The sequence below is a fragment of the Papaver somniferum genome, unplaced genomic scaffold, assembly GCF_003573695.1.
Source record: "Papaver somniferum cultivar HN1 unplaced genomic scaffold, ASM357369v1 unplaced-scaffold_135, whole genome shotgun sequence".
NCBI classification, from domain to species: Eukaryota; Viridiplantae; Streptophyta; class Magnoliopsida; order Ranunculales; family Papaveraceae; genus Papaver; species Papaver somniferum.
The window spans coordinates 4,784,964-4,808,771 of record NW_020622713.1 but is presented as its reverse complement, the minus strand read 5'-3'; the positions used below and the strand labels follow the sequence as shown (position 1 = coordinate 4,808,771).

Here is a 23,808-nt window from a genome sequence, read left to right as displayed (position 1 = left end):
GACTTCTTTTTTTGTGTTCGATTATAATTCCAGGTTTTCCAATTATCAACTAGAACTGCCAGTGGATAAGAGTTTAGATTTACTTCTTACGTTCAGTGTGGTTTTATAGTGTTTATGTCCAACAAATTATTTACTACTTAGCAATCAGTTAAGCGATATTGAATTCTAGGGTTTTGACTGTAAATTGAATTTTAGGGGTTTTAACTTAGTTATGAAGTTCCTACGGCCGAGGGTATTGAACTGTAATGCATGGATTGTCAGCTGGGTTGCACCAATACCGCCACGGGTGTCCGCCACACCCGTGTTTCCGTGTGTCCAATACGGCAAATTTAAAAAACCATGATACGGCGCCACACCGGTAGGCATAAATATCGTTAATTTTTAAAGATATGTAAACATATAAACAGGGCATAATTTCAATGTCGATTCAAAATATATAACAAAAGTTCAATTAGATTTTCAGTTTTGATCTTATACTTGCAAAAAGCTTATAAAAAAAGCATGAAGTGATCATGTATACCAGTGGCAGTGGTACTTACAAAAAAGTCATACAAAAAAACCTGAACTGGCCATGTACAGTCAGTAGACAATTTAGCACAAAATATTACTAATGATGAGATTGCAGCTGGTACTAGTCTTCACCAGTTGCATCCTCTTCATCAAAATTAAAAGGTTGTAAATCAGGTTCATCTAAAGATAATACTGCATCCTCAAGTGCAGAAGGTCCTTCCATGTTAAGGTTTTCTCCTAATGCATCCCAATGCCTTGTCGGTCCAACCTTGTAATCTTCTCCTTGTCTGCTTAGAAGTCTTAAGTTAGAATGCACATACACAAGGCTTTCAGCTCGTTCGGATGTCAACCTATTACGAAGCAATGTGTGGATATTGGAATAGGTACTCCAATTTCTTTCACAACAAGATGAGGAAGATGGTTGCGAAAGAAGCTTCGCGGATAATGATTGTAACATGATAGTTGTTGATCCATTAACAGCCCACCACGCCAGTGGATTTAAAGAATATCCACTTTCCATTACATCATGTCTCCCGAAGCTTCCCATTCTAGCACAAAACTTTCCGTACTCTTCCCTAATTTTTTGTCTTAGTACAACATTTGGAAAGAGCCTTTCTAAGCATATTTCTCGATTTGCAGAAATTTCTTCGTCTTGATGGGGAGATACTCTACCAACACCTTCTTGCAACCACTGATCATTATAATACTTTGGATTGAGACTATGAGCCATACAATGCAGAGGAGTATTATTTTTTGTCCATCTTTTAAACAATATAATCTCTACAACATTGTAAAACTCAGAAGTATCAACATCCTCTATTTTCTCTTCATGTTTAAAGATGATTGCCCTTACTTTCTCAATAGTTGAATCCCACATTTCATATACAAGATGCAAAGTAGGATCATCAGTGTCACATTTTCTTAGCATATTCACAATAGGATCAGTTAACTCAACTATATAATCCACCTTGTCCCACCACGTCTCACTGAGAATACATTCTCTTATCTTACTTGCTTTTTCCACAACATCTCTATCTCTATAAGTTTTCCAATGATCAGACATAACTAAAAATTGTAAATCTTGTCTTACCTTTTGAAAACGCGCCAACAGCTGAAGAGTAGATGCAAACCGAGTTTCCGCCACTCCCAAAAATTTCAATCCAGAAAAATTCATGAAGATATTTAAAGCCATTGTATGGTTAACAATAAAATTTCTAATCAATTTCGCATCAGCTTCAATTTCTGCAATCCATTTGCAACTCTCATAAATTCTAATTGTTTCTGCATTACTTGGAGGAGCTGGTGGCTTGGAAGGAACAGTCGGGGAACATATATTCCTCAATGCTAAATTAAGCGTATGAACCACACATGGTGTCCAAAAGATATGAGGATATTTTTCTTCAACCAATAATCCTGCTGCCCTACAAACTGGTGCATTGTCAGTGACAATTTGATTTGTTTACCTTTATTGTTTGCTTTTATTTAGTTTATTATATAAAAATCAGAAAAACCCTCATTGTTGTTTATAAGAAACCGAAGCATATTGGCAACCTAAGTCCTCTCTGTGGGAACTATCATTTCTTGCCCTTGCTATATTATATATTTTGAGTAGTAAGAAAGTGTAATTATTTTTGACGCCTACGACCGCAATCAAATTTTGGCGCCGTTGCCGGGGAGGCAGCGGTTGTCACTTGTTTTTGGTTTCTTATTTTTAGTTTTGTTTTTACTTTTTATTAATTTCTGGTTTTGACGTAGTTTTGAGAACTCTTGTTTCAGGTACTTGTCACATGGAAGGAGCATACTGGAGCAATGGATACGATTTTCAACCTCCTCAACACTATGACGATTTCCCACCATCTACGGAATACGATCGGAACCAATTTATTGGCTATGATCAATATCCAAGAGCTTATGGTGATTTTCATACATACCAACAACAACCTTGCAGTGGGTATGTAAGTCAAGCACCTAGGTGGGATAATTCTACTTCCAATTTGCTTTATCCGAGATGTATGAATGCTATAAATGAACTGAAGATCGCACAAACCGATTTCTGCAACACTTTTTCTTACCCGACTCTGGATCGTAGTTATGATCATTCACTCATTCAAAGGGAAGAGTCATGGGAAAGAGAACCTATTGTAGTCAATGGTGGTAAGCGTGTGAACGTCAGGAAACTTTCACAGAAACTATATAAGTAGGAAGATGAGGGAACCTCGGAAGAGCTTGTCGTAGAAATTAGTAGGACCATTCATATGGAACTTAAACGACGTGGTGATAAAGGATGGGAAACCGATGAAGATTCTTACTATGGTGAGTCTGAAAATGAAGATGATTGTGTTGAAAAGGACCAACCTTTGGAGATATTTGATGACATTAGTGTAGTTGACTCAACTCTTGATCTTTATAATGATCAAACACCTATTCAAAAGGTACATGAGTATGATGAAACTAGTGTTTTACAGAACTTACTTGCAACAAGGTTTGAGCCTAATGATGACGAGTGTGTTGAGAATGTGACCGATTTGACCAATATTGTGGAAGATCCAATTGAGCTTGCAAAGAATTGTAATGATGATTTTTATATCGAGACTTTGGTGAAGGCAGAAACGGACGAAGAATGGTTGCAAGGTTTAATAGAGGACCATGATATAAAAGAGGTGAGTAATTCACTTGAGTTTTTCAATGATGAAGAGGATTATGTGATACAAGAGATTGTGCAAGGTTTTTCTAACCCTTTGCATATTGTTTCTTCTCCTTTACCTCTTATTGGTTTGAATGTATGTGTTTCGAGAGTATTGTTGAATGACTTTGTTTCTCGATTTCCGCCATTAGAAACATTTGATTCTTATACTATGAATGTTTGCAAAGAAGAAACCGTAAAGGTTCCCGAATTCTATATTCTTTATACACTTCCAAAAGAATAAGTGTGGGGGAAACTTCTATTGGGCTATAACTTCACTTTTGCTTTATTATACTAATGTTTGTGTGAAGTTACTATTTGGAAAACATGTTACATGGAAGGATCCCCAACTTTTCAGATTATTGGTGTATGGGAAATTCGTCGTGCAAGTCGAGATGACGACTTTAAACCAAGCGCTAAATGGGAGGCAACCCATAGGATGAGTATTTCTTGTCTTATTTTTATATTCTTGTTTTGTTTTTAGCTTTTTCTTGTCTTGCATTTACTTTTTCTGATTTCTTGTCACGTTATCATATAAGATTTCCCACCTTGACTTACTTTGGATGATTCAATTTACATTGAGGACAATGTAAAGTTTAAGTGTGGGGGAGTGGTTAAGCATTTGCATTGTAAATTTTTCATAAATTTTCAACTTTTATGTAAAATAATGAATAAATTCTCCAACTTGTAGTTAGTTTAGAGTCACAAAGTATACTTGTCGCTAAGATTACATCGAGATTCTCATAAGAGTGACTGAACTTAGAGATGACAGAGAACGTGATCGGGTTTCTTACTTGTATGAGAGTTAAAGTTGGATTTAACCATCCCAGTGGCAAATAAGGTGCAGACTGAATTCAGTATTAGAGTTGTGGTGATGAGTGCTAAATAGTGCATATTTATATATATTTTTGTTGGCATTTAACTCATCTTTTGTGCATTAATTCTACATTTTATCCCATATTCTGTATTTTCATTGTTTTCAAGAATAAATATTTTTCTTACTTAATTTTGCATTCTTAGGTAACAAATAAAATCTGGATGAAGTGCGGAGCAAAAAGAGCAGAAAAGTAGTGAAAAGCCGGGAGGAATTACGCAAGGAAGCCGCGAAGAATGTTGCGCGCAAGACCAAAAAGCTAGGAATGGGCTCAAGAAGGAAGAATTGTTCTTAAAGAAGATATGGGCTTGGCATACCCAAGGCCCAAAACCCTTACCCAAATCCATTTCCTTTATCCATACCCATTTCCATGAGAGCCGTCAGATTGGATCCATTTTGTCATCCAGCGGTCACCTCATCACTGTGCATCAAATCCCGATGATTCCGCCCAACACTACAGCACCTAACCTAATCTAGCACCGTTGACTTCGTTGTGTTACACATCCAACGGTCGCTACAAACTGCTTCTCTCTTAGCCGTCCGATCTACCTACCATCTCCATATCCAGCAGCTCAGCTCGCCAAACATCGAACCAGATGATCCCGCTTCACACCCTAGCACCAAACCCTATACTACCACCCAAACACTCCCTCCTTCCCAAAACATCGAACTCATCTTCTCCACCCGACCATTTCCAGAACCACCATCGCCTGCAACTCCACTGCCACCACCAGACCTCGAGCTCCACCACCACCACAACCAGCCGACCAAGAGACCTATCGAACCCCCTAGTCTATCTCTCTCCCTCGTAGCGTCTTCTCACATAGGTGCTAAGATTAAGAGAGGCAGGCTTAGGGTTTCGCTCCAAGATAGGGTTGCAGTGCAAAGAAGACGAATAATAGGGGATTTCGAGCAGCGTAAAGCCAGTACAAAGCATGGGTCGAGCCAATTTTGGGAGAATGTAAGCAAATTTTAGGTAATTTAAAATTGCCCTAATTTTCTGATTTGGGGAAAATGTGTGTGAACCCTAATTTGCTAATTTGGGTATAAATAGAACTGTGTATGAGATGTTAAAACTTGTTCTTGGACTAGCCAAGTTTCCACCCAATTTGGGTTAGCCTAATTTCAATTGTTCTTGCACTGTTAACCATTTGCATATGTTTTTATTGTGCTGTGTATGATGTTGTTGTGTGTATCTGTTTGATGTTTGTTAGTTTAATGTTCTAAATTCACCACTAGGGTGAAGATGAAACCTTAATGCCACTGTGTAGGAGACTACAATTCTGGCCTCTCATCACATTGCTCTCACATTGTATGTCATGCATATAGTGTAGTTAGGATCCCCCTGTGACTGAAAGTGCAGCAACCCATGTGAATTGCTTATGGTCCAAACCTCAGACTAGTTATGCTTTAATCAGATAACTAGTACCTTGGGAGGACATTTTGGTTGCAATTGGAATATCCAACTTAGTCTAGGTTAAGAGGTGGAATCAATGCCCTAGTTTGCCATCCATCTTCATCTGTTAGTATTGTTTTCTTTCATTTGTTTGGTTTTCCTGCATTTTCTGTTTTGCATTTTCATTGTTTGTTTCCCCTGCTGCTATTTCTCTTCCTGTTAATTGCTCCCTTTTCTTTTTCTCTTGGCCTTGTGCTGCTGTTACTTGTTATTCTTGCTGCCTCATCCTTGTGCTGCTGCTGCAGTACTGCTTTTTCTCTTGGCCTTGCAGACTGCTGCTGCTACTTGCACTGCTTGTGCAGCTGCTGTGCAGACCTGCAGTACTGTCTGCTGCTTCTCCTGCTGCTTGTGCTGCTACTTCTTTTCTTTTAGTGCACTTGCCTTGCTGTGCACTTTCATCTGCTGCACTGTTGCTGCCTTATTTGATATTTCTCCTGCCAAGGCTGCTGCCAAAGCTGCAGTTCCTGCATCAAACCACTACTACTGCTGCTGCCTGCCAAGCCAAGTCCACAGTTCAGCCCAAGTCCAAAGTTCAACTGAACCCAAATTCAATCTAGTGAAGCCCAAAGGCCTAGCTAAACCAAGCCAACTGAACCCAAAGGCCCAGATTCTTGACTGAAACAAAAGCCCAAGGTTTAGTTCACTAAGGCCCATTTCACTAAGGCTCAAAGCCCAGTTTAGGTTAAGGTTAAGACCCAATCCAATTCCACTGTGGGCTTAATCAAAAGCTTAAGTTTAAGTCCTAAGCCCATTTGCACTTCAAAGAACATACTGAGCCCAAGCTCAGTTCCTTTTATTGAGAACAAACCCAATAGTACATTAAGCCCAACACTTCCAAAGGGTTTCTAAGCCCAAAGCAAATCTAGGAACCCATTTAGCTAAAACACTTCCGAAACACACCCGATCTCTGTGGATCGACCCGTACTTGCACGAGCTACAACTGACGACCGTGCACTTGCGGTATTACTGTAGGCCCGCGTTTTCATATCGCATCATTTTTATACACGTTTCCGGGCCCACCAAGTTTTTGGCGCCGCTGCCGGGGATTGGTGCTGTGTTTTATCTGTGTTTTTCTTAGCTATTTTACATTTCATTTCATAGCATTTGCATCTGCATCTGCTTCATTTCATTTGCTATTGGACCTGCTGATTCTGAACCTGTTTTTCCTCTGCTGGGACGCCACTAAGGAAAAGAACCAAAACCCAACTGGGTTTTTGCAACAATATCAGAGCAGCTGGGCTGTGCTAAAAAGGTAAGCCTAAACCCATTCAATTGAGAGAACCCAACCTGTGGGCTTCCAATTTTTTATTTGTGGGCTTGTAATAATTAACCCAATTTTTTGGGCTTTTTATTTTTCTATTTTGGGTTTGTAATAATTTATGTGTGGGCTTGTTGTTTAATTTGTGGGCTTGTATTTATTTTGTGTGGGCTTGTTTAAATTTTTCCATTGGACTTGTATTTTGGACTCTGGGTTTAAACCCAGCTGATAACCGATTGTGGGCCGCAGCCTTCCTTCCATTTCATTAGAGGCTTGCACAGTGGGCTTGCTCCCATTCAAAAACCAAATTTTATTTTTTTAATTTTATTTTTCTTTAAAAAAAAAAAAAAAAAAAAAATATTTCTACTTTGCTCCCAATTTTAAAACCAAATTTTTACTTGCTCCCATCTTAAACCAAATTTTTATTTTTACTCCCATTTTAAACCAAATTTTCAAATGTCTCCCACCAAAACCAAATTTTTCCCAAAAATCCAAACCCTTTAAAAACCAAATTCTGAGCTTTGTAACATAGTTACTTAGCTTTTGAGCCAATCATGTCTGGATATTGGTCTGCTCCTGGGGATGGAAATAAACTCTTAGAGAACTTGCTTATGGGCATATGCCACGTTATGAACCTTCCACGGACCATGATGTCAATAGTCATAGGAATTATTATGGACATTTTCAAAGTCCCGAGCCGCATACATGAACCCTAATGACTATTCATACATGCATCATTCGCCACAACGTGAAAATGAACATTTTGCTAGTGCCTCACTCACACAATCATCACTTATGGATCAAATAGAAGCTCGAATCACAGCTTTAGAAATGCAATCACATGAGGAATCTGTCACATCTAATTTTCTTAGGCAACCTGAAATCTATGCATGTCCCGCATGTGGTAGTTTAGACCACCCTGTTGAGAATTGTCATATTTGCATAATTTTAGGCAATCTAGGAAAATCCAAGGTATGAAATGCCCATAAATTGTGAGAATGGTAGTCATTGGGACCATAATCAATCCTTTGAGGGTTGCGATCAATCTTTTAAACCCTAATGACAGCACACATGTACCAATCACCACAATTGAACATGAAGATTTTGTACTCCATGAATTTAGACTCCACCACAGAAGCTCAGACTTAGTGAGCAAAACTTCGATAGATCTACATCACGAATTCAGGCATATTTAGATCAGATTTTGCTTCACCTACAAAAGGAGGAAATTCATGAGGAAATGTATGTTGTCCCTAATGAAGTGTCTAGTCCCATTCATATAAATAATGTTGAATATGAACCTAATTTAGAGGAACATGAATCGACTAACGACACCACCACTTTTAATGAGGACCAATATGCATGCTACCATGATGATGATGATGATGATGTGTTAGAAGAACATGAAAATATGTGGAACCTGTTGGTTCAATAACATATGGCTTCTCGCCCTCGACCTTCATGAATGTTGTTTTTTCTAATACTCATTGTAATTCATATGATTTTGATATTGACATGGGATTCGTACAATTATTCTGTGAAGATGAGCATGACATAGGAATAGTTGAATCTTCTGTAGACACTAATATGCATGAAAATATATTTGATGTGTCTGATTCTCTACCTAGGTCACATTGTGATATTTCTCCTGATTTGCCGATGCATGAGAATGAATCTGTTGATGATGTTGATGATTCTAAGTGTGAACTTGCCAATGTGAGTGATGATTGTGAGCATGATGTGACATGTGTAGATGAGTTAGAAGATTTTGATTTGATTGATAATGATATGCCTATTCTTCTACCTAAGTCACAATCTGATGGCCTTCCACCCAACCTAGATTTGGTTTGTACCAATATTATAAAACCAATTTCTCTGAGAATGCCCAACCTAGGTTTGGAACTGTGTGCTTCCCAAGTCCTCTTGGACTATTTTGCTTCCAAATATAATACATTTGAGGAACCACAGTTGGAAATAGCATGTTTGCCCGTCCCTAGCACAGTTCATTTTGAGCTAGACCTTGTGCATGATGAACCCCCAAAACTGCGCGATTTTGTTTTCAAAATTATATCTTCTGTAAAATCCAGGTTTGGGGGTAGCTCATTTTGTTTCACAGTTTCACTTGCGTTTCTTTCCTGTTATTATTGTGTGAAGCTGTTGAAATGTCTACACTTCGTCTTTTGGGTTGATCCTCAACTCTTTAGATTGTTAGTGTATGGTGAATTTTTTGTATATAATCCAGTAGATAAAATTTTTAAAAACCCTTTTGTTCGTTTTGTATATATTTTGCTAATCCAATATGATCTCGGCTGAAATATGTTGGATTTTTGCCTTGAATAACGGAGTTTTAATTCTGCTTTCGCCGAAATCGGGTATTCTCTCTCCTTTTACTCTACTCAGCATGTCCCTTTCCATATGTTGCATTTTAATCCTTTCCATATTTTGAAACATTGAGGACAATGTTTAGTTTAGGTTTGGGGGTATAGAGTAGATGCCATGATAATTTGCTATAATTGAAAACAAAACTCCATCTTTTTGAAAAAATTCAAAAATTCAAAAAAATTAAAAAAATGAAAAAAAAAATCATAAAAATGGAGCTCATTTACCTTGAAATGTTGACTCTTGTGCAAATATGTATTATTATTAGGAGTCTTAGTCTAGATATTTAGGCACCCTGATTCTAGCACAATTCACATAGTGATAAGAAATTTGCACGCGCACGATCTACCAATACATGTATGGCCTCGATCTTCAAGGTGTTGGATAGGAAGTTACGATTGCCAATCACTTTAGAATACTGAACGAAACTGGACTAGCTTGTTCTTTGGTTGGTTGGGATAGAAGGTGGAGGTTACATTAAGAAAGACAACCATCGAATTTAACTGGGTGCATCAAAAAGGGCTACCTCTTGCAAAGTGTCATGTAATTTTTTGTTTCTTTTTGTTATGTATCAAAAGTGTTTCCTTGTTCAAAAAAAAAAAAAAAAAAAAAAAAATATCAGAAAAATACCAAAAAAATCAAGTATTTATCAATTCCATCATCTCTTGTTCCAAAAATAAAAGAGATTTGTCAATGTAAATAAGAGTCATGTAAATAGTCATTTTTGTGTTTTTGTGTTGTAAGCAAGGAGGGTGTATGCCATTGATGTACAACGCGAGCAATTGTGAAATACCTCCAACTCATTCACAATTCTCGTAAAGTCCGGACAGCTAGCTAGATTTCGACCTCAGTTCTTAGCCTGAGAAACTATCTCTTGGTGATTAGTAGTCATAACTTCAGATCTTTCTTTACACATGTGTAGATACACTTTACACTCTTATCACATGTCTTTTTTTATCAGTGCTAGGATTGTGCCTTGATAGCTAGATTGACATCTCCATTTTGCTGTGAGCTTAACTGTTTTGCACATGTCACGTTTGATGGAATATGAGCTTATATTTTGTCCTTAGGTTTTGTAGGCACACCTCTGGTAAACCTTCACGAGACTTCAACTCGTCCACTAGGGACACTTAGTGGTTTAAAAGGCTTAGTGCATACGCTAAATGCATTCGAGAGACCAGCGACAGTGGTATAGTTAGGATTTCCTTAGTTTTGTTTTACTTGAGGACAAGTAAAATTCAGGTTTGGGGGTATTTGATGAGTGCCAAATATTGTATATATTTATCCCTTTTTGTTGGCATTTAACTCATCTTTTGCGCATTAATTCTACATTTTATCCCATATTCTGTATTTTCATTGTTTTCAAGAATAAATATTTTTATTAATTAATTTTGCATTTTTAGGTAATAAATAAAGTTCGGATGAGACGTGGAGCGAAAAGAGCAGAAAAGTAGTGAAAAGCCGGGAGAAATTACGCAAGGAAACCGCAAAGAAGCGCCTCCGTTCTCAGCCATCAGATCAGTTCTCAGGAGCATCCGACGGTCACTCCTTCATAGAGCATCAAAATCTGATGTTTCTGCCGAGCACCACAGTGCTGAAATTCCAATCCTTCAGATTAGATGGTAGTTGAATCCAACGGTCGCTCCTATGCCTGTGCATCAACTCCCGATGATTCCGCCTAACACTACAACACCTAACTCAATCTAGCACCGTTGACTTCGTTGTGTTACACATCCAACGGTCGCTACAAACTGCTTCTCTCTTAGCCGTCCGATCTACCTACCATCTCCATATCCAGCAGCTCAGCTCGCCAAACATCGAACCAGATGATCCCGCTTCACACCCTAGCACCAAACCCTATACTACCACCCAAACACTCCCTCCTTCCCAAAACATCGAACTCATCTTCTCCACCCGACCATTTCCAGAACCACCATCGCCTGCAACTCCACTGCCACCACCAGACCTCGAGCTCCACCACCACCACAACCAGCCGACCAAGAGACCTATCGAACCCCCTAGTCTATCTCTCTCCCTCGTAGCGTCTTCTCACATAGGTGCTAAGATTAAGAGAGGCAGGCTTAGGGTTTCGCTCCAAGTTAGGGTTGCAGTGCAAAGAAGACGAAGAATAGGGGATTTCGAGCAGCGTAAAGCCAGTACAAAGCATGGGTCGAGCCAATTTTGGGAGAATGTAAGCAAATTTTAGGTAATTTAAAATTGCCCTAATTTTCTGATTTGGGGAAAATGTGTGTGAACCCTAATTTGCTAATTTGGGTATAAATAGAACTGTGTATGAGATGTTAAAACTTGTTCTTGGACTAGCCAAGTTTCCACCCAATTTGGGTTAGCCTAATTTCAATTGTTCTTGCACTGTTAACCATTTGCATATGTTTTTATTGTGCTGTGTATGATGTTGTTGTGTGTATCTGTTTGATGTTTGTTAGTTTAATGTTCTAAATTCACCACTAGGGTGAAGATGAAACCTTAATGCCACTGTGTAGGAGACTACAATTCTGGCCTCTCATCACATTGCTCTCACATTGTATGTCATGCATATAGTGTAGTTAGGATCCCCCTGTGACTGAAAGTGCAGCAACCCATGTGAATTGCTTATGGTCCAAACCTCAGACTAGTTATGCTTTAATCAGATAACTAGTACCTTGGGAGGACATTTTGGTTGCAATTGGAATATCCAACTTAGTCTAGGTTAAGAGGTGGAATCAATGCCCTAGTTTGCCATCCATCTTCAACTGTTAGTATTGTTTTCTTTCATTTGTTTGGTTTTCCTGCATTTTCTGTTTTGCATTTTCATTGTTTGTTTCCCCTGCTGCTATTTCTCTTCCTGTTAATTGCTCCCTTTTCTTTTTCTCTTTGCCTTGTGCTGCTGTTACTTGTTATTCTTGCTGCCTCATCCTTGTGCTGCTGCTGCAGTACTGCTTTTTCTCTTGGCCTTGCAGACTGCTGCTGCTACTTGCACTGCTTGTGCAGCTGCTGTGCAGACCTGCAGTACTGTCTGCTGCTTCTCCTGCTGCTTGTGCTGCTACTTCTTTTCTTGTAGTGCACTTGCCTTGCTGTGCACTTTCATCTGCTGCACTGTTGCTGCCTTATTTGATATTTCTCCTGCCAAGGCTGCTGCCAAAGCTGCAGTTCCTGCATCAAACCACTACTACTGCTGCTGCCTGCCAAGCCAAGTCCACAGTTCAGCCCAAGTCCAAAGTTCAACTGAACCCAAATTCAATCTAGTGAAGCCCAAAGGCCTAGCTAAACCAAGCCAACTGAACCCAAAGGCCCAGATTCTTGACTGAAACAAAAGCCCAAGGTTTAGTTCACTAAGGCCCATTTCACTAAGGCTCAAAGCCCAGTTTAGGTTAAGGTTAAGACCCAATCCAATTCCACTGTGGGCTTAATCAAAAGCTTAAGTTTAAGTCCTAAGCCCATTTGCACTTCAAAGAACATACTGAGCCCAAGCTCAGTTCCTTTTATTGAGAACAAACCCAATAGTACATTAAGCCCAACACTTCCAAAGGGTTTCTAAGCCCAAAGCAAATCTAGGAACCCATTTAGCTAAAACACTTCCGAAACACACCCGATCTCTGTGGATCGACCCGTACTTGCACGAGCTACAACTGACGACCGTGCACTTGCGGTATTACTGTAGGCCCGCGTTTTCATATCGCATCATTTTTATACACGTTTCCGGGCCCACCATGTGGTCCCCTATAGTGGAGACTACCCATGTTACATCATGAGAGGCACCGACCTTCAATTCTTTGTACCTGTCTAAATATGTGCTTTTAGAGTGTGTGTCACCATACGTAAACTCCGGGTAGAATGGTGAGCTGTCAAAACTCCCACCAATAGAAGCACTACTTTGATCTCTTGAGTGCTATTTTATCAATCATGATGGTGACATCGAATTTCTAACTTACATACCACTTGTATTCTTGTTCGTAGTTAGCACCATCCACTTTATCTCTCTCTACACCAACAGGTCCATAGAAACACCATCATCATCAACAAGAGGAGCATCACAAATTCGAAGAAAAGTTGAAGACATTTAAGGTTTACAAGCAACGGTACAAAAATGAGCAGATTTCAGATTCAAGTAAAGCAACAAGACAAGGAGCAGAATTTTTACAAGTTGAAGACTATTGTACAAGAGTGAAGATTATCAAGATGAGTTCAAGAAGTTAATGATATCAAGATACACAAGTTGTGAAGAATCAAGCGGTAAAGTACTTACACCATGGCCTTTGTACTTGCATTTTTTTTTATTTTATCTTATTTGTATATTATTTTCTCTTGTTCTAAAAAAAAGACGAGAAAATTTTGCTAGGTTCATTATTAGTTTTATTGTTTTGTTTTCATTTTATATTTTTTTTATTTTTCTTGTCTCAAAAATAAAATAAAAATAAATAAATAGAAAAGAACCAAAAAAAAAAGAGAGAAATTTTCATTGGATATATTTGGTTTGTTTAGTTCGTTTTTTGTTTTGTATTCATTCAATAATGCCAATGGAAGAAGAAATATTCATAATGAAGTTTCAAGAAACAAGGAATTAGAGGAAAGAATCACATTGTCAAGATTCTACGAAGTTCAAGAGTTATCATCACAAGTTGAAGACCGAAGACCGAAGATGGAGACAAGGATTGAAGACCGAAGACGTTTCTATGGATGCTGTGAAAGTGGTGCTAACTGCACGCCGAATGGATAATGAGGTAAGTAAGCATATTCCCACCTTCGTTAAATGGTTGATTTCCTTTCTTAGAGATCGTTAGAAAAATGGGTTTTCAAAATTATAAAAGATGTGGGTTTTCAAAACAATTCAGATGGTTTTTGCCTTCCTACCATTCAACGTGTTGCAGGATTCTCTCTTCATTCCTACCTAGACACATGTGTGACCCATAAAAAGCTATTTATTATTGAAAGCAAGTTCATAAAACCCTTTCTTGTGAGGCAGAGTCGAGACTTTTGATCACTCTGAACCCTAATTTATTTCGATAAGGGATGGTTATTTCTCTCTCAACTTTTAAGGATGAGATTATGTTCATATATGTATCTACCTTCTTATTACTAGTGTACATAATCTCTATGTCTTCTTAGCGCGTTGGATGCTATCATTTCGGAGAACTTTCAAGTTGGAAAAGTAGGTTTTGTGGGTATATCTTTAGTAAACCCTCACGATACTATAACTCGTGCACTAGGGACACCTAGGGGTTTAAAGGATTGTCATACATGCTAAGTGTGACCGTAGCCTCGACGACACGGAATTGTATGTATGTTTTAGAATTTGTTTTGTTTGATTTGCTCGAGGACTAGCAAAGTCTATGTGTGGGGGAATTTGATAGGTGTCTAAAACACCTTGATATTTATCTATTGTTTATACTTTCTTTGCGAGTTTTCATGTAAATTATGTATCTTATGTTTACTTTTGAGTTTTTAGGTACTTTGGAGTCAATCGAGCAAAAGAAGAAGAAATGGCGGCTTATGGCATCAATTGACAACATTGGATATTTGCGGACTCGAAGCTAGCGAGCACACAGCTCTCCAAGTCGTTAAGAACAAGAATTATGCAGGAAATTGTATTGTCAGTCTTCTAAGACTGACAGTTGGAAGTAGAATCATACAGCAGAGGTGGCCCTTATCCACTGTGGGTGTCAATGACCATCACATGTTATTACAGGTAGTCAAGCTCTAAAATTAAGAGAAATTGAATTCTCTCAATCATTTGTTGTTCGAACTCAGACTCAGAGGAGTAGGAAGACCGGCTGCTGTTGTTTCAGATCGAAGAAAGAAGATGAACTGATGAAGAACTGATGATGAAATCGAGAAGAAGAAAAGGAGATTTAGATGCTGAGAAGATCGCGAATACTTGGTATCTACTGAAATGGGGGTCGATGTTGATTTGAAGATTGGGTTTGCTGTGATAAAGAAGGATTAAGAGAAGAATTAGAAGATGGGTTCGAATTTGTGGGTTGTAAGGGGCTGATTTGAGGTAGAATTGATCCTGAAGCAGCTAGGAGGTGCAATCGGTGGTTGAAGACAATAAATTGGAGTCGGAATTAAAAGGGGATCTGTAAGGATTTCTGAATTCGACTCTCATATAGGATTTGAAGCTGAGATGGATGGAGATACTTGAGAAATGGATTTGATATGGTTATGTTACTGAAACTCGGAAAGAATTGAAGATTTTGGTTGAGGGTCTGAAATTGTGTTAGATGGGAGTTTACCGATGTTGTTAATCAAAGACAAGGATGAACTGTTAGGGTTTCAGAGAAGAAATTGAGCAAGGCAGTAGAAATGGGTTTGAGTAGATGGTGTTTGCTGTTTAGATGGCTGTTGGGATTGTGCTTGTGTTGGAGTTAGAATGCAGCTGATGCCGAGAGTTAAGCTGAACCACAGTGCAAGTAGTGCTGTAATGGTTCTGGTGATATAACGAAGTTGTGCAGCCAGCTTAGCTATGTTGCAGGTGTTGAACATGAATTGCAAGTGAGAAGGGGAGAAGACTGTAAATGACCTACTGGGATTATGAGCCACGAATGGAGATTGAGAAGAAAGGACCTGAGCTGCTGCTGTATGGAATTGAACCGAGAAAACAAGAAGGTCAGGATGGTGTATTGGTTTGACTGGGTATGCAGAGACCGGGGCCTGGTGGATAGTGCAGCTGGAGTTGAAGCAATTGCAGGTGGTACTTCAGGTTCTGAATATGAAGTGGCAGCTGAGATGCAAGTGGTGATGGAACTGAAGGTTCATCTGGTGCTAATGGTTGCTGCCAAGGAACTGAATTGCAGCTGCATTGCGAGTAGATGAGCAGATGGAGTTATCTATGGCTCTGGTGTTGCTGTAATGGAACTGGAGATTGTGTTGATGCTTGTGGCCTACGAACAGGTGTTTGAAGCTGCAGAAATTGGTTGTGCAGGCATGATGATGCAGGCGCTGCTGCCTTGAGCTAGTATAGCATGGTCTTGAGGTTGAGGCAGTGGTTAGGGTTTTGGATGGAACTGAGGCTGCAGGTAATTGGGTGAATGAGGTGGAAACTGAGTCGAATTCGATACTAAGAAGATGGGTCTTTGGTGATACAAGAAATAAGTTCAAGGCTAGGAGCAGGGAAGATGGTTGTGTTTGAAGTTGTTGTTGGAGGAAATTGCAGTTGGTGATAATGTGGTGGATAAATTGCTCAAGTACTGAGCTGCTAATGGTTGTGACAATATCGCATAAGAAGTGCTTCTATAGATGAATGTAACTGGTGGTGTTAACTATTGCCATCAGTTGAGAACAACAGCAACAAGGTTTGGAGAGTGAGGTTGTACACAACAGAACTGGTGGTGCTGCTGTTTCTCATGGAGGAAGCAAGGTTTGTTGCTTCAGTTGCGGCAGAAGTTCAAACTGGTGGTGTTGCCAATATGCAGGGAGAGAAGAAATGGCCTAAGGCAGTGGTATTGAGTTGTTCTGTAGCTGCAGTTGAAGTATGGTTGGAATATTATATGAAGGTGATATTAATCTGTAGCAAATGGAGTGAAGGCTTGAGGAACTGATGGTGCAGTTTTGGTGGCTTGATGCTGAGCTTGATGCGCAGTTGCATGTAAAGCATAGGAACGTCTGAATTACAAGTAGTTGGAGTTACAGGGAATGTAATGTGACTGTGTTGAATTCAAGCAAAGGCAAGGCTGAATGGGTTGAGACTAGCATGACGTTGTCAACTAAGAGCAAGGAGATGGAATGCAGAGGTGCTAATGCAGATAAAATGAATTTCAAAAGAAGCAGCTGATGGTTTTGAGTGGTAGAAGATTTGAGCTAAAACTGTAGGAGTTTGAGTGGTGTGTTGGCTGGTATTGCTGGATCGGATTGCAGAAGATGGCAATGATGCTGAGTGAATGAATGAATTGGTGTTTGTGTGCTAGATGTATGTTAGGATTGTTTGGCTGTGAAATGGCATTGCAGGTGAGGTGGAGATTTAAATCCGAGTTTGAGTCACGATCGGTGGAGTTTTAATACTGCGACTTGTTTAGTTTACAAGGAGTGTTGGTGTTGTTGTTTGCGGATTGCCGTGGGACCGTGGCCAAGAAAATAGCTTGGGAAATGATGTTAATTGCTCTGGATGTGGACTTGAATTTGCAGGGAACTAAACAGCTAGCAAGTGAGGGTTTTTGACACTAGTTTTGTGAACTATGGCTTAGATATGGAATGCAATGTTGACTGCCAGTGAAGGCCTGAATCTGTTTTGACAGTGCGAAAGTGAGCAAGAATGGCAAGCAGGTGGAGATGTACAGAGTTGGCTGGTGCAGTTGTACAATATAAAGATGGTGCTGCTGAGAGCTGGGATTTCCAAGGTTGTGATGGTAAAGGGTTGGAGATGCTTGTCAGTTGCACAAGACTGACAAGCATAGCAAGTGAATTTATGGGCCTGTGGGTTAGAATGAGCTGTGGGCTTGGATTTGATGACAAGGAAATATACTGGCCGGTGGACAAGTGATTTGGAATTCTACTCGGCGGAACTGAAAAGTTATAAAAGGGACCCTCTTCTCACACTTCGAGGATCTTATCTTCTCTTCTATTTTTGTTCTAGGGTTTGTGAAAATGATAGATTTATTTCTTCTTTGGATGAACTCCATGAACATGAACTAGATTATTATTATTGGTTATGGAATAATTGGATTTCACATAATATGTTTTTTGATATGATAAATTAGTTTTGTCTCCATGCTTTATCGTTTATGATTCACTATTGATATTGTCTTATGAATTGAATACTTGTTTGATCGAGTCTAGAATCGATTGAGTTTGTTTTCATCTTTATTGCTAGATTAGAGTTTATGATACGCAAAAGTGATAAATTTCTAATTGCAAGTAGCATATTGTGAATATTTCTTGTAGTGATACATCCTAGTAGTCACATGTGAGTCATAACCTTTGTTAAATCGGATTAGTGCTTTTACACGTTCGATTGCTTTGATTGACTTGATTTCATAAAACTTAATGCATTTAGGGAATTAAACTTGATTTGTGCTTTTACACGTTAGGTTGTTCTCTTAGGTAGAATTCATATGCGCATCTTTTAATGTGTTTGTTGATGGTAAGAGGAAATTAGCGGGATATTCTTGCGATCAAGGTATCCTAGGGCCTTTGGTAAAAGTTGAGATTAAAATATCAATTCTATTTATTATGTAGAAAACATGTTTGTGAATGACGATGAAATCCGTGACCAATACTTTCTCATCCTTGATTTGATTTGTTTACCTTTATTGTTTGCTTTTATTTAGTTTATTATATAAAAATCAGAAAACCCCCCATTGTTATTTATAAGAAACCGAAGCATATTGACAACCTAAGTCCTCTTTGTGGGAACGATCCTTTCTTGCCCTTGCTATATTATATATTTTGAGTAGTAAGAAAGTGTAATTATTTTTGACGCCTACGACAGCGATCACCCAGCCATTGAGTCTCGCTAAATCATCCCAAATATCGAACCAGAAATCTGTTCTTCTGCTGCCCATTATTTCCCGCCAAAACTGGAATTTTGAACGATGAAGATGACCTACCCCTAATAGAGATGGGTGTGTGAATAGCAGCTGGCTCCTAAGGGTGCAGATAGTAAATGAGGCGCCCCTTAGTAATTGAGCTGCCCCTTAATGAAAACTGGGAGTCCGAATAACACGTGTCCTCCGGGTGCTTTAGACAACTTTTCGAGCCGATTTTTCCAAAAATATTTATTCCCCAAAAATACCTACACACACATAAAACACCATAATAAGTACAAAAATGAGCACTAACAATACAGAAACTGAGGACAATTCAGACACAAAAATGCGTCTATCAATAAATCACCTAAACCTCTTGTAAAGCTGTCATGAGCAACCATGTACCTCTGTTCAGTGCTTTTGTTATGTCAATTTCCACATTAGCCTTTAGTAATTTTCCCACTTTAGGTTGAGCGTTTTATGGATATTTTTCCATCTTCCTACTAATCTCCCCATACATCCTGTCAATCATAGTATCATCTAAATGCTCCAACTTTAGGTTTCTTAACTACAAATAAAACACTTTATGAGTGAAAACATATTTTGACATATCTTTATTAAAATCATATTCCTGAAGTATCATCAGATAGCCCATAACAGCTGATGGAGCTTGCTTCATGATCCCTGTCGCATTAACGTCTTTTGTAAACCTAAATACAAACAAATTTGTACCCGTTTTTTCATCTCCCACTTCTTGAAAATTCTCCAAGATATACTGATATCCTTCTTAATTTTCTCGCGATCATGTGCATCCTTCTCAATTATCTTCCCAATAAGACTATAAGAGCAATTAGTTACCGCTATATTGACTTCCTCAACATTATTAAGGGTTCTCCTAACATGCATAAAAACTTTTCTACGGATCGAAGTTCTTTGCATTATCTTAGTAATTGTAGAAAGTTGCGTTTGAGAGCTTGTAGCCATAATGATAGTGTTTTGCTTGTGATCTACCTTTTGTTGATGCTTTATGTAGCTCCAAGGGTTTTAGGGTTTCAGAGATATAACATAAAATAAAACCATAATTGTTCTTTCCTAAATAATCAAATGCATATCTTCTACATATATTTGCTGTAGGATCAGAATCTCGCAGCAATAATGCCTCAGCGAAATTATTAACAACACAACACAGCAGTGTCGCATAACAACTTCAGAAACGAAATAATAAACGACGACAACTAAATCATGAGAAAAATGTGATGGTCCTGCGAAAATTAGGGAGATTGCGAGATTAACATTTGTAAGGTTGCGAGAATGTCGCAAGCCATATCCGAAAATAAAGGACAGATTAGCTGTCATCCACTATGTAATTCCCTATAAATAGCCGTTCAGTTGTAAAGGAAAGGAGAGATCTTTTCTGAGTGAGAAGCAAGTAAATAGGAGAGAGAAAATCTAGAGCAGGTTATTCTTGATTCCTTTATCTTTTCTTGTAAGATTGTTCAAAGATTCATCAATAAAATTAAGATTGTTAATCTAAAATGAGTTGAATGTTAATGAAATCTTGTGAGGGGTGTAGTGTAGGATTTCCTGCAACTACATAATGGCGCTAGAAACAGGGGAAGATTGAAGATTTTCTAGAAAAATTGAAGATTAATATTGAGATTTGTGAAGATTTGGAGTAATTGGTAAGAATTTTACATAATCTCTTGCAATTGTTAATATTGAAGAAATGGCTAGAAGAAGAAATACATCAGAACAACCAAACTGTTAGAAGAAGCAAGAGATTGCTGGAAGGGAAGAAGTGAAATGGGAGAATCTACTAGAATGAGAAATAATGGAGAAAATCAAATTCAACCACCAGTTCAAAAACACGTACAAAAGGAATACAGATTATGATAGGGTGAGTATACACACTTGGCAATCAAATTCAGCAGAAGAAGTAGAAGAAGAGCAGCAAACCAGAAACCATAGACAGGTAGAGAGAAATCAAGAAGCAGATGAAGGAATAATTCATGGAGATGAGGAAATTGGAGCGTTAGAAACGTTGAGACGAAGAATACATGAAGAAAGAAGAGCTGAGGCAGAAGAACGTGCAAATCTAACAAGGCAAAATCACGAATTGAGGATGGAAAATATGAGACTACAGAGTAGAAGATCGAGAAGTATTACAAAATCATATTCAAGATCGACTAGAAGAGAGATGAGGCGAAACTCACCCACAATTAATGCTGGAAATAATATTCAAGAAGAAATATCAAATCCTAATGAAGAACATCGCGAAATAGAGAAAGGACTGATGATCGTTACGTTCCACAAAATGAAACTTTTGATGATAGGCAAAATGATAGAAATCAAGAGAATGGACAACGTCAGGGACGAAAAATCAAGATGGCGAAGGGAATCGAGAGGAAGGAAGGAGAATTTTACATGAGAGAGAAGCTCAAAGAAATCAACAAACGATTGAAGAAGAAATTGAAAGACATTATGCTGAACAAGCACGTTTAATTTGCGAACGTGAAAGATTGAGAGCGGAAATGGAAGAACAAGAGCTTCAGGAGACAATTCGCCAGAACAATCACGACAATCGAGAAAGAAGGCGTACACAAAACCGGAATAACGGTAATATCAATGAAGAGTATGATAGAGTACAGAGGATGGCTGAAAGACAGCGAATGGAATTGATAAGAAATGAACAAAATCATGGAGGGGAAAATGAGAGACATCATCATATGCGAATTCAAGATAGAGATGAGGAAGAGAATCGCAGAAGAAGACGAGATGAGGATGAGAGAAGAAATGCAAAATTTCGCGAGAGAAGAAAGACATGAACGCAGAAGAAGAGGCGAAATTAAAAAGACCAATGGATCAAAATTCAGGTGTAAATAAACAAATCTTAAAAGAATTAGAAGAAATGAGAGGAATGCTAAATAATAGAGGAGAAGTAGGCAGAAGACAATTAGATGAAGCTATAGAAGAAGCTGCGAAAACTCCATTTACAAGGGAAGTACAACTAGGAGGAATACCTCCGAAATGCAATTTGCCCGCATTAACCAGCATTTTTGATGGAACAACTTGTGCAATTCAACACATTAAAGCCTACGTGAGGTGCATGTTGCAATGGGAAAATCATGATGCCGTATTATGCAAGTATTTTGCATCCAGCTTAACAGGGGAGGCGTTAAAATGGTTCGAAGGTCTACCAAAGAATACAATAACATCCTTCAATCATTTGCAGACTACATTCCTGGGGGCATATATAAGTAATAATTCTTCGCGACCTGGTATTGAAGACGTGTTTGGATTAAAACAAAGGATTGGCGAAAGTTTGAAGCACCTAACTAAAAGATGGAGGACTATGTGTAGCGAAATGGCTGGCCGTGTGGATGAGAGATATCTTATCTTATCCTTTATTAATGTATGTTTGCAACCAACCTATTGTATATCCAAATTTTCAGAGTCAAGAATACGATCACGATGACTGAATTGCGAGAACTTCAGGAAGAATAAATTGCTCTTGAGGAAAGGCAAAATGAAATGGAATCATACCCAGTTGCGAACACCAGTTCACAAACAACGAATGCAAGCTTATTACCCAAACTAATAAACACAGTGGCGAGCACTTCGCAAGTACAACAAAAGAAGGTGACGGGTAACAATCAATAGAAACTGGTGGCTATGGGAAGCCGAGATCAAGAGGATTATGAAAGGGAAAGAAATTTCTACAATCATGGTGGAAATAACAAGATTCAAAGACTCGATCAGCCGTAAGAAACTTATGGAGGTCAAAGACAAAACTATAATAGAGGACAAGGAGGTCACAAGGTGGTATGGGAAGAAATCAAGATGCCACCTCTAAATGCAAGTGTGGAGAAAATATGGGAAGCTATAATTTTGATGTAGAATATACCAACACCATGGAACATGGGAACGGAACCACCTCTAAACCACATAAGTCATGAGTTCTGTTCTTATCATCATTTTCATGGACATACTACAAATGATTGCAGAAATGTAAAAAGAATTATTCTGAGAATGATAGATCAAGGAAAACTAAACCACTTTTTGGTAGGGCACCCACAATCTCAACCATTGCCACCACCACCAGAGCATCACAAAGTAAACACGATGAAAAAGAAGGAAACATTCTTCATAGAAGTTGGTGCAAAAGCAAAGAATCTATTCTGTCACTCTATCGTACATTCATACAAGACAATTGAAGATTTTCATGACAATGTTTTGAGTAGAGTGTTCGCAAGAGATAATGATGGAAGAGAAATTATGAATATTGCGAAAATCTCGCCACTAGAGGAATGGAAGAAACAGATTATTTCTTTTACCGCAGAAGAATCCCCGAAGGTGAAGAGGTACATGATAATCCATTGGTAGTAAAATTAGAAATTAATCCAAAACCGAAAGAAGATGAGGATGATGAAGCTGAAGATTCATGGGCAATTAATAGGATTCTAATCGATACTGGAAGCTCTGTGAACATCTTATTTTATCATACTTATAAAACTATGGGAGGAAGAGATGATGATCTTATACCATCAACATATAAGATATATGGTTTTAATGGTACTGCCAACAAGCCTAAAGGGGAGGTTACTATGCGAATTCCATTGAAGGGAATATCTTCTGAAATCCTGTTCTGTGTCGTTGATAGAATCACCCTACAATGCATTAATTGGTCGACCTTGGCTACATGGGATTCTAGGTGTAGCTTCAACTTTCCACCAGTGCATCAAATTCCCTCACCCCAGCGGTGTAGGAATCATAAAGGGAGATTGGGTTGAAGGAAAGAGGTGTTACGAAACTGAGGAGAATCCTGCGAAGGAAGAGCAAACAAGAAGGAAAGTTGGCGACACAAAATCAAAGAGACACAAAGAAGTGAGAGTTGATGGTGGATGCAATCGAACGAAAAGAAGAAGAGATGTTGCGAAACTAATGCTAGCTCAGAATAAAAATGGTGAACATACCACTACCAAGGAAGCAGTAGCAGAAAATAACAAAGAAGCAGAGATGGCAAAGGTAATAAAAATAAGAAATGTATGAATGATTGATTTGTTGCGACACTCTCGCAATAAATAAAATTCTCAAAAATACATTTTATTGAATGACAAAATTGAGATTGCGAAATGCAAATACGATATGATGATGCGAGAATCTCGCAGAGATAATGAATTCTACAAAAGA

At 38.5% G+C, this 23,808-nt stretch overlaps 1 protein-coding gene across 1 annotated transcript; it reads right to left on the bottom strand.

Moving 5' to 3' along the window:
• Positions 1-631: 631 nt before the first annotated feature.
• On the bottom strand, positions 632-1,573 carry LOC113334019. Its single transcript, XM_026580370.1, has one exon. The coding sequence runs from the start codon at positions 1,571-1,573 to the stop codon at positions 632-634; it is 942 nt and encodes a 313-aa protein (XP_026436155.1).
• Between the last annotated feature and the right edge of the window lie 22,235 nt (positions 1,574-23,808).

What these genes read in the sequence shown, in the direction of transcription:
- LOC113334019 (XM_026580370.1), bottom strand. Translation starts at nt 1,573, where the DNA reads ATGTCTGATCATTGGAAAACTTATAGAGATAGAGATGTTGTGGAAAAA.